Source organism: Neopsephotus bourkii, unplaced genomic scaffold (genome assembly GCF_033783945.1).
Source record: "Neopsephotus bourkii isolate Nb327-2 ecotype Australia unplaced genomic scaffold, CSIRO-AGI_Nbou_v1 NB_71, whole genome shotgun sequence".
Lineage (NCBI taxonomy): Eukaryota > Metazoa > Chordata > Aves > Psittaciformes > Psittacidae > Neopsephotus > Neopsephotus bourkii.
Window position 1 is genome coordinate 1,180,738 of NW_026900588.1, and position 11,943 is coordinate 1,192,680.

General features: G+C 37.2%; 1 protein-coding gene across 5 annotated transcripts in view; it reads right to left on the minus strand.

Annotated features, from left to right (window-relative positions):
• Positions 1 to 636: 636 nt before the first annotated feature.
• PPP1R21 (protein phosphatase 1 regulatory subunit 21) overlaps positions 637 to 11,943 on the minus strand; it is a 33,131-nt gene continuing 21,824 nt past the window's right edge. The window contains exons 15-22 of one of the 5 annotated variants that reach the window (XM_061353602.1): positions 11,523 to 11,675; positions 10,708 to 10,800; positions 9,347 to 9,580; positions 7,815 to 7,850; positions 6,496 to 6,612; positions 5,480 to 5,578; positions 3,339 to 3,467; positions 637 to 1,883 (exon numbers count right to left, since the gene is read on the minus strand). In XM_061353602.1, coding sequence (XP_061209586.1) covers positions 1,854 to 1,883; positions 3,339 to 3,467; positions 5,480 to 5,578; positions 6,496 to 6,612; positions 7,815 to 7,850; positions 9,347 to 9,580; positions 10,708 to 10,800; positions 11,523 to 11,675 — 891 coding nt within the window. In that variant the 3' untranslated portion in view covers positions 637 to 1,853. Of the gene's footprint in view, positions 1,884 to 1,943; positions 3,468 to 5,479; positions 5,579 to 6,495; positions 6,613 to 7,814; positions 7,851 to 8,124; positions 9,045 to 9,346; positions 9,581 to 10,707; positions 10,801 to 11,522; positions 11,676 to 11,943 lie in introns of those variants that run through there. The other 4 variants (XM_061353612.1, XM_061353594.1, XM_061353615.1 and 1 more) reach the window with 4 other exon arrangements.

Below are 11,943 nucleotides of genomic sequence, written 5' to 3' on the forward strand. Positions count from 1 at the left end.
AGGAAATAGTGCTGTTTTCCTGAATTGGTTATTTATTCACGAGTATAAAGGTTATTCAGGAGGTGTCCAACATTACAGAGAAATAAATAAGCACTCTAAAAATGCTTTCAAAACCTGTGTTGCAATCAGCTGTCCATTACAAAAATTACCTAGCACTGGGATTTTTCTTTAACACTGGTTTTACACTGTATGGCTCTAAAAATTTTCCTGCCTTATAACAGTTTGTCATTAGGTCCCTGATTAACCAGGTAGGAAGTCAAAGTTTTGAACACTAATTCCAGTGTTAGTGCAACTTCTTTGCCCAGATTTTGTGATCTCCTCCCCAGTTTCACAACCACATCCATTCTGTCATTAAAAACTGTATCAGAACAGCTCCACAGCTGAATCAATGTAAGCTGGATGATCGTTTGCTTTTGAGCAGACAAGAAAGTGAAAAACGCTAACTTGGACACAATGTATTTGCACGCTGCAGCATTAGATACAGAAATGCAGCCTGGCTCAAAGAGAAGCACTACCAGGAGTAACTATACTGGTATAACTACTTAAGCTTACCTCACTGGGAATAGATGTTAACATCTCACCACACTGTCACAACGTGCAACCTGGGTATAACCAGAATTAAGAAAGCAGTGCAGCTGGTTTCATGTAGCTGATTTTATTATTACATACTAATAATACATATTGACACAACTGATATCAGAGTAAACCCTTATGGGACAAATAAGTGCCGTAATGCAAATTACAGAAGAGAAGATCAGTGTAAAGTGTGGAGCAGCACAGCACCTGATTAAAATAATAATAATAATAATAATTATATAAAAAAAATCAGTGCTGTGAAAACTTGTGGTATTAGAATTCACTTAATAAAATATGAAATAATAATCTTAGGAGAGGCTTAAAGTTCACAAACTTCTGAAACCACAGGAAAAGCCATGTGCATCCCCCCAGTGAATCCATGAGGACTTAATTCCATGAAGGCTTTTTGCAAATTCAGTGTTTAAATCTTCTACATATTTCATATTCTTCTTTACTGTAAGAGCGAGCACAGTACGCTGATCTATTCTACACACACATTGTTCCACTCTATGGGGGCAAATTACAATCACAATTTCCTCTAGTTTTAAACAGCTAGTTCAACCAATATATATATACATACACGTGTAAACAAAATGCCTAAAATAAGGGCTTCAAGCAATTTCATAGAAGTATCCCAATTCAGTTATCTGTGCTCTTTACTTCAAAATCCAAAGTGCCAAATACAAGCAGCAAAAGTTTCCGCTATTGGAGTCTAAAATGATAGAGTGATCCCATTCATTTGTGTGAGTTGACAGAAATCATTTAAAGCCACAATTCCAATTAATTCAAAAGGGCTGAGAACAGGAATAATACATTTACAGTAACTGCACAGCTTGCATGGCCAAAAGTCTCCAAACTAATTTTTAAACTGTTATTAACAAGGAATGTACACGTTGACAATTTAACATTTAACTCAAAAATAGACAACTGCTGCACTGACCCAAGTTTGTTAATGCATAATCATAGTTGAAAATATACAAAATCTGAAGTTATTACGTGAAATTAAAACCTGGTTTTAAAAAGTGCACAGTAAAAACTGAAGGTAATTACTATATAAATTATCCACAGAGTGTCTATTTCCTGGTTTAGAGCCAACATTAAGTTCTGTTTGATTTGTTACAAGTTCTAAATATTTTAAAGCCATTTACAGCACCAAATCAGTTTTTACTAGACCCAATATGACGCTCGGCTTCCTGGAACAAACAGGAATTGGACAATGAGCATTCACTATCTGCATCCTGTGCAGCAGCTTCCGAAGATAGTTGACTGGCTGCAAGCTATCGACTTTTGTTCTTTTTAGAATTTCCCTGCAACAAGAAACAAGTGAACAGAACATATAATTCAGATAAGAAAATCTAGATAGATAATACACCCTTATGTTTGATAATTTATGCCTACAGCAAAGAAGTATGGTCAAACTCAAACAGTCCATAGGCTTTTAATAATGGAAGCTTGTAACTGCTTGCTCTCAAAATCCCTCTTATCTTTACAAGCATGACAGGAAAGTACCAGATACTTCAAATAAGCACAACAGTACCTTACTTTAACTGAAATCTGTAGAAAAGAAGACATCTGAGTTACATCCCACGACACTGAATTGCATCAACATCACTAATACTTCAAGGGCCATGAAGGTAAGTTAAATCATAATTCACGTAAGTGCCATGTCAAATATAAACCTCATAGGATAATTGCCTCAAATTAAAATTAATCCCCCACCCTATCCTTTTGTTCCAAAACAAATTTAACTTGGCCTATACAAACTATTCCTACTTGAGAAATGAATTTGTTCTACAACTAACCAACTCACATTTGATTTGCAACAATTCCACAAAGCAAATGTGTAGCTTAAAATAAACTTTTGTACAATAGTTACTTGCTGGCAATTCTCTTGTCTTCCTATTTCCTGAAGATAACACTTGTTTTTAAACTAACCAGCAACCCCCTCCAAGTGATAATGGCTTGAACTGCACCGTTTTGGTTTCAACCCAATCGCCTTCTGCATTTGAAAACCTGAATGTACTGTTGTGAGATTCTGAACTCCCTCCTTACAGAGAGAGTACCACTTCAAGTCTTAAAAGTATGACAAGTGAAAAATTCCAGAAAACATCTTATAAAAACATGAAGTGCTATGGTCAGTATGCAGCCAAGAGCTTCTCTCTAAAAACACAAGAGCTTGGACAACAAAATGTAGTTTTAAAGATTATGATGCCAAGTCAAGCCACTCAGATAACTGAAGGAAAAGTTTTATAAATGGGGGGAAGGGTTTACCCTAAAAAAATTAAAATCCCCATCACAGGATCTTTAATCAAAACATGGATTTTTACTTTATTTTTAACCCTTCAGTGAAACCTGCTTCCATACATTCCACAGTTAAGGAGAATAACGTTAGTTTATTAGTTTCACAGCCAGATGAGGGAAGAATAGAGGCCTTCACATCTGCCTAGACATCTCCCTAGAACTGTGAGAATAAAGATATAACATGGATTAATCACTGACTGCTCAAAACAGCAGACATAGGTGTTTTTCATCATTAACACTAAGATAAGTCAAAAACTTGCTTCTGATAAATGGGTAGACTCCCTGCTTGGAAAAGAACTTAAGCGGGCATTTAAGTTCACAGGTTTGGAGTTTTCTTTCCAATTGGCTGAGAATAAGAACTACAACTTGGGAATCAGTTTGTTAAAGGTTAGTGCTGCAGGAATGTCGAATGCCACCCACAGAACTCCAAACTTTAGCCAAATTGCCACCTGGCAACTTACCTTACTAGTCATCTTTAGTGTATCAATCTCTTCCCTTTGTTTAGTTAAGGTTTCATTCATACTGCAGAGATGGTCACTCATCATACTTAACTGATCCTCATAGCTTCTCTTTGTTGTCATCAATTCATCCTAAGGGGAAAAAAAAAACAACCACAAGCCTTTGCTCAGTATTAGTGAAAAGTGGCAAAGCAGCTGACTTCTATCTCCACTTAGTAAGGTACACTTTTATGATGAATGTGTGCAATTAAACTAAATCATTGGGAAAGAAATACTTTATGAAAGAAAATCAATAGCTATTTTTCTCTTTAGTCTCATGCATGGTCTGTACTCTGTATTTTTGTTCTACTTCCTTTGTAATTTCCACATCCCTCCCTACTTTTTGTGGCTTACATAAAAGACTAACACAGCTAAGTTTTCCAACACTGCTTCCAGCCAGCAAACAAGTAGAGTTTCTAGGGTTAGAGCACAGCCTGGACATGAACATACATGGCATACAAAGCTGAAGGAATCAGCAAGCCACATGCAGTTGCGAAGCTATGACCTCTCTGGGATTAGAGACACATGGTGGGATACTGCACATCTATGAGTGACTACATGAGTGACTAGAACTCAGCAATGGAGGGAAACAGACACTTTAGGAAGGACAGCATAAAATGGGATAAATCATGCTTTACATGAAGGAGTGTTTTAAAGACAATTAAGATCTTATAGATAGGGATCAGAGGAGAAAACAAGGTTGATATGGCAGGTATCTTCTAGAAGCAGATAAAAATCTCTCAACCGCAGGAACATGATCCTCATGATGAATTTTAACTATTCTGACATCTCCTGGAAGGGCAACAAGGTGTAACACAAGTTCAGGGGTTCTCTTCAGTGTAGTAAAGAACTTCCTGATAGCAGTGATCAACTGGCCTAGGAGATGCTCTCTGGGGACCTGCTATTCACAAATAAGGAAAAGCTGGTCAGGGATGTGAAAGCCAATGGTAGCCTTGGCTGCAGCAGTCATGAGTTAGTGGAATTTAAGATTCTGAGGGAAGCAAGATGAATAGTAGAATTACAGCAACCCTACATTTAAGAACAGCAGATTTTGGCTTTTTCAAGGTCTGCTTGGCAAGATCCCAGGTAAAACTGCTCTGGAAGTTAAATGGGTCCAGGAAAGCTGAACGATCAAGAACAAAGTAAAGAACAGCTTAGGAAGTGGAGCAGTCGTGGCAGGAGGTCAGGATGGCTTGATCTGAACTCCCCCTGCTCTGACCATAGGAGGGGACCAGATTACCTTCAGAAGATGCTTCCAACTTATTCCATGATTCAGTATTATGCAGACTACTAAACATGCAAATGGTAAACCTGCTATCTTTTCTTAGGATGTTAATACATAATTGGAGATGAACACCTCATGCTGCCAAGTTGGATACTGACTGTGGAATTTGTTAAAGAAAAATCAAAAGAATGCTATGTTTACTAACAATTCTTTAGATCATTTTCTTAACTGCCTGTATGGAGCATTTTAGGTACTCACCATCACAGAGAGCAATAAAGATATGAACTGAACATAAAGAAAACACAAAGGCATTTATGAACTGAATATTTATATACACTTTACTACTGACCCCTTTCTCAGCTGTGTGGTGGGGCAGGACAAAGGGGCAGGACATTTACAAGATGTCTGGCTTAAGAGTTTATTATCTGTTGTTAAGACGGGCTTCTTAAAGATTACCCTAAAGTTACATTTGCTTATTATTAAGCTATCCATGTCTAAAAAACACCCTGGCATTTTTAAGACTTTCAGTCCCAGATGTTAGAAATGATAATGAGTTCATTGTGTCATCTGAAATCAGCCATACAACCACAGCTTTTGACATTAAAAAAGCCATTTTCATAAAAAGCCTTGACTCGTGTGCTAAAAACACAAGCTTGTCTACTGTAACTTTCTCCTTGCAAACATGTTCCATTTCAACTTTAAACCTCGGATCTGAAGTATCTTATTTAAGTCTCTTCTCTGCCAAACATTAGAGTTTCTGCATCATGTAAGGACCTAATAAAGGCACGACCATGCTTGATGGCTCCAGTTTTTCTCCTCCAACTTCCCCTTACACACGCTTACAAAATGCCTCTGTTACATTATACAACATTTTACTTACCTGTAACCTACTGATGTTTTGACTAGCTAGCTTCAACTCTTCTGTGAGCGATTCCTTGGACTTCTCTGCTAAAGACAACCTTTTGGCAAGTGCTCGACACTGTCAATCAGAGCAGGATAGGGAAGACAGAAGGGAGGAAAGTTAGTTCCAGAGTATTACTTTATGCCATCTTTAACTGATTGCCTTGGATGTTTCCATCTTTCTGTAATCTTTAGATTTCAAGAAATTTAGTCAGAGCTTGTGCACATATTTTAAATGCAAAGGTAATGCAATAGTTAACATTACACTTTTGTTTCATCTTACAGAATTACCATCTTGCCAATCCTCTAAATGTATTTATAAAATAAATATATATTTAGCACATAATTACTAGGAAATATGTCCTAAGTAAAAACCAACAGAACTCACTTCATACATGGCAAGAGTATCAGAGAAACATGGTTCCTCCACACGATGTCATCTACCTTTAAAAGATGTTTAGTATAATTTGCTCTGTTAACCTGGAGGCTATGGTATATTCCACATCAGTTAATTACAAACTGAAATGGCCACTACTCTCAAGAAAAAATACCTCATGGTTTGCAATGAAAACAGGAAACCATAAATACAACAAATCATTTTGTTAATGCCTGAAGTTAATTAGAACATGTCTAAGAACCAATTTCTCGGAGAACTGCTTCATCACTTCAAGATACACTCATTTTTGAATGACATCAGCATCACTAAGTCAAAACCAGCTTGGTAACTAAAGCTAGCTGCTTCAGCTTCTATGAACACGCCTATACATGACACACACTGTACTTCTTAATACACCCAAGACAAGGCTACCAAAGGATTTATTTAAATATGTCTTTCTACAGTATCCATTTTTATGCATACTATACAAGAGGCAAAAACATGCCAGGAACAGATTTTTATGAAAGATTATGTTTCATATATTTAAATTCATTATCATAACACTTGCCTGTGGAAAGTTCAAAAGGGATTTATTGTTTTCAGTATAGACATATGCTCACCTCAGCATGAAAGTGTACCGACTTGCTGTCAGCAAGCTGCAGATGAGAAGTAAGTTCTGCTATCCTTGCCATATAGTGGGTTTTTATCAGATCTTCACGAGACTCAACATCTGGAGTCTGGCAAACCAAAATTTAAGCAGACAGACATTTATGGTTCTCAGACTGAATACTTACATCACAACATTGCCCTCTATGCTAACTTTTCTTCCCTCCCAAGGCCTGGCTGCTCTACCCAAAAACATTATTTTCTCCAAACACAACAGAAGTTATAGCAGGTCACTCTGAAACTCGTCACTCTGATGGTGACTTTTGATGTGAACAGACAAAGGGCTGACAGAGAGGTAAGAAGTTAGCTTAATTCAACATATCAAGTCTCTGACAAAGATGAAAATCTAATGCAGAAGTGAACTGCTTTCACCCACATCAAAACTTCCCACAGAAGTGGCTCTTCCCACAGAAGAATTCCTTCACAGAACTGAATTTCAGAAGCTCACAATAGTCAGAACTATTTCTAATGTTGCATGTTCCAGAAGTTTCTCTAGACATTTGAACTTTAAAAATAAATAAACATACCAAGACAACTTGCAGTTCACTGTAAGTTACAGAGTAGCCCACTAAAAGCAGCTTTCACGTAACTTGTCATTACCTTCAAGTTCAGACAATAACCAACACATGTGCTTTTAAGCATTTGTGTCAGTTATTATCTGCCCCCCACCCCTTTTAATCACACCTTCAGAAAAAAAAAGGAGGAATAAACTAAGATACACATCAGTTCCCTGAATTATTAGCAGAAAGTACTGAATCTTATGCTGCTAAGTTCCTACTGGGGCAAGCATTACCCTATCGCAGTGCTAAATAAGGAGCTAACATTTAGTTTGACAGCTGATTCCATGTTTCTTTTGGTGTGACCTCTAGTCTGGGGTAGCCTGTACTTAAGTGTTAAACACCAGGCACTACAGCCAGTGACTTATTTGCAGCTTAAGCTCTTCCCCAAGGGTTAGGAATTGAGGTTTGGAATGCAGTTAGGGTTACTGAAGTACAAACACAGCAATGCTTTCCTCAAGTCACAGATAAGACCTGGATTATAGCTCACACTGCTCCGAACTGCTTACATGAATAAGAGATAACAGTTCATTAAACAGAAGAAAATGAATGCATGGATTTCAGAAACCTACAGAACATACAGTATACAGACTACATGGGTGATTCATGCCATTATACATCATCATTCTTGGTAATTAGACCTTTGAAATAAGTTTAACAGAATCAGAATTGAAGTATTTACCAGATGTACACTGATAATGTTTAAAACAGATTACCTTTTCATTATCAGTAGTTATAGTCAACATTCCAATCTAGGAAAAGGAAGAAAATACACTTAAGTGAGAACTGCAATAATAGATACCATAACTCCAAGTCACTTCAGCTTCAGTCATAGAAGGACTTTAAATTAAAAAAACTCTCACAATTAAAACCAAAACCAGATTTAAGTACTTCTACCTGTGACAAACATAGATGACAATAACATGAATGCCTTGAACAGAATTAAAGGTGACACCAACTCTCCAAATATATCCTTTTCCTTACGATGCACACAGGAAAAAAAAACAATAAAACAACAGGATGCTGCTAGTTTTATATGATTATGCAATTGCTTGATTAAACTAATTCAAAGGCATGGTAGTATATTGAAACATTACTTTGCATATCTTACAGCAAGGAAATACAACTTGGATTTCTTTAGCACCTCCTGAATTCCCTTCTTTTCACTTTGACTAGCGAATTACATGGCCAGTTCACCATAAAGCACTGACAGAACACTAGCAGGTGAGTGTATGCCAATAACTAGTTTAATGGAAGAATATCTTCACAGAGAAATGAGAGGGGTTTTTCTGATCTCGACAGGAATGGATATTTAGGTAAATGCAAAATATTTACCCAGTATGTTGACCTGTTTTGCATTAAACATTGTAACTAGAAAAAGCCATTTTTTTCAAATTCCTAACAGATAAAAATAGAGGATCAAAAACTTAAGATGCAAGTTTACTCAAGATCAGGGATTTCAAAACAATCCATTGGTCATTTTTATCCTGGATCTGGAAAGGAAAGGGGGTGTGGGAGGGAGGGGGAAATTCTATTGAGTGCTGAGTACAGTGATTATTTCTTACAGATGACATCCCAGTTAATACCCCTTCAGAAGTGATTAATTCAGAGGAAAGGCCAGCCCCTTTTAAATTCTAGTAATAAACAGGAAAAAGCCATTTACCAACATAAAAGAGCAAGGACACATTGCATGCCGTATTCAAAGGCAGTTCTTGAACCCCAGGTTACAAGGTTATAAAGGTTACATAAAAATTAATGCTCCAGAGCACACTGAAAGTTTGAGTAGCTTCAAGTTAAAATTAAGCTATAGTAAACTGACCTGTAGTAAGTCTTAACCCATTTAAAAATACTAATTACCTACTTCGGTTTGCTTAAAACATCCCCAGACATGAGTTAGTATTGGAAATTCAGAACAGACCCAAGATACATATAACTTGCAAGGCTTCCTATTTAAGAAATAAGAAAAATTTAGGAGTTAAGTGCCTATTATTGCTTCCTAAGTCACACAGGTATTGAACTACAAAAATATCTCCATGATACTAAAGACAGTGAACAAAGTCTCAAAAATCCACTAAGTTCCAAACTCTGCAGAAAGCACTAGCAAACAGCTTTGCAAATACAGGGAGCCCAAGTGTGAATGCATTTCAACACAGTCAAAAAAGCTTTCATTATTAGTGTTCCACTGATCAAACAGCACTACTACTAAAGAAAGAGGATTTTTCTCTATTGAATAAAGAGGGGCACTTACCAGACTAGTACTCCTAATAGGTTCCCTCAGACTCTTTTCTGTGGTTTCCTTCTTTTGTTCAGCTGCATTTGGCAAAACAGAATGCTCTTGTATAGTTTCAGTTAAATGTCCACTAAGAGAGTTCTTCAGTTTTTGATTTTCTTTCTCTAGCTTTATTTTAGCTAGCTGGGCCTCTAACATCCAGTGTTCTTTTTCTTGTTCAAGTCTTGCAATTTTCTCCAAACTCTGCTGGACCTTTAGGAGGGAAAGTTTACAGGCCAGGTTATTGAACACCAGGGGGGAAAAAAGCCACACAGGAAATGTTTGAGACTGTATTATTTTTAACCATTACGTAAGTGAGCTAATGAATAATGCAGCAGGTAACTACTGATTTCAGCTGCATGTTTTAACTGTGGTCACCTCTCATAAATGATCATGTTATTTAATTCGTCTGGAACATACATCACAAAGTTACAGCACATGGAACTGGCGACATAATTAGGTGAAAAACCAAAGCAGGGAAGAACCTGATGAAAACTTGAAAGATGTGTGCCTGGCACCAGCGTTGTCTTGTTCTGTGCTCGAAAGAGAAACCTCTCCCCTCCTGTTAGTCCCAGCGTACACTTGTCCTGATAAGAACCCACTTGTCCAGAGTAAAAAAAATCAATTATGGAACAGTACATATCCCATCACTCCACACAACTCTGTTGGAATTCATCTCACCCCTACTAATACACTTTGAATACTGGCCACTACAAAATAGGCCCACACCAATATAGTTCTTTTTCTTCATACAAGTTCTATGATGGTGACTCAAGCATAGTCTGAGCATTCAAGCTAATAAAAGATGTTCTAGTGTTGATCAGTTAGTCTCATTCACACGAGATGATGGGCAAAAATTATGTATCTACGCACACTGCCAGAATGATAAACTGTAACCTATTAACAGACTAACTGAAAAGGAAAATCTTTGTTCTTTACCAGTGCTAATAAAACCTGCATAGGCCAAAAAAGCACTCGCAGCAGTACATAACACTGGAAATGAATACTTCACTATACCTTATTCTTTATTTTGCATTTATTTGAATTACTAAAGATTGCCTGACTTATTGTATTTATAAACAAAGACAACAATGGCATTATCCTGTCTTTTATAATTACGTGTACATTCTGCAGGTACAGAACAAGTCTTGGATAACCCAGCATGACAAGGATAAATTTTACTTTCAAAACTCTACAGAACATCTACAGTCTAACATTAAGCTTAAGTATATGCATATATACGTACAAACAACCACATGCATAAATGTGGAGACTATTTGATACTACTTTACCTTTATAAAATACACTATCACACGTTAGTAAAATTTGTACCAGAATACCTGTTGTGCAAGACCTTCTCTGCTTTCTGTAGAACTCAGAAGAACTCTGCGATTGGCTAAAGCCTCTTCATAAGGCACTGAAGCTGCACAAGGCTGCAGAATGATAAAGAAACCTCAAAATATGTTTCTCAGTAGACCAGATTATGTATTCTACACTTATCTTCTTATTGCCCTTCTTGCTCTAATAAAGGGGAAAAAAACCCCAAACCATCTTCCAAGTGTTTACCAGTCAGTAGAAAAAAAAAAGTATAGTCTGAGTTCACAAAAGAACACCACCCCAATATGCACACCTGATTAAAAAGTGATCAAATGCCTACTTTACAGATACTGCACCAAAGTGATTTAACAACTATTAAGCACACCATCACATAATTGTTGATTTTGATGGAGACAACAGGGAGACATGGGACTGTCCAGTCCTTTGGGTCAGCACATTTTCTCCAGCACACCTCCTTTTCAGCTGCCTTTTTTTTTTCCTGCTGCTCTCCACTGCCTTCCAATGAATGCAAGTGTAAGAATATGATGTCATTCACTCTATATTCCTGGTGAATATGGGAGGAAATCTAACTAAGCAGTTACCCTCTTTCTCCTTGGAGTCTTGGCAAAGAAATAATTACTGGAAATGGGTAATGGCAGAATTGGCACATACCCTCAGAGAACTATGTTCTCTAAAATTTTTAACTCAGCCAAAGATTCTCATTCAAAGAATCTCATCCATTCCAAATACTGAAAACCCTTAGTTTGTATTCTCTTTAGCAAAACCAATTATCAACAGAATTGTTTCCTCTCTGTGCAAGCATGACAGCTGAACAAACCTTCTTCAAAGACTTCATGTAAGCAACCGCCTTTTTCTTGTACTGCAGCATACACTCAGCTGAAAGAGGGCTGATGAACTCTGTTCCTCCTTTAGGGCCATAGCTCAGTGAAGCAGTGAAGTGATCCAAGTTGTTGCTGAAGAACGAGGCAATCTAGACAGATCAGGAAAAGTCACTTTTTGAATGAAGTTGGCCAGAATGATTCATCGGGGCAATTACTCTTTCAAGAGAAAAACAAGTATTGAGTGAAACAGGACTTCACAATGAGAATTTCAAGCAGGCTACAGACTCTTCCACATAACTTAGACCTCTCGAATGTAAAGCATCCTCTCCACAGCTCCTACTTTTATCCCCCATTCAGTTGTTTTTAACTTGTAGCCTGAAAATACCTCAGAACACACCTGATAAATTATTAGTATCA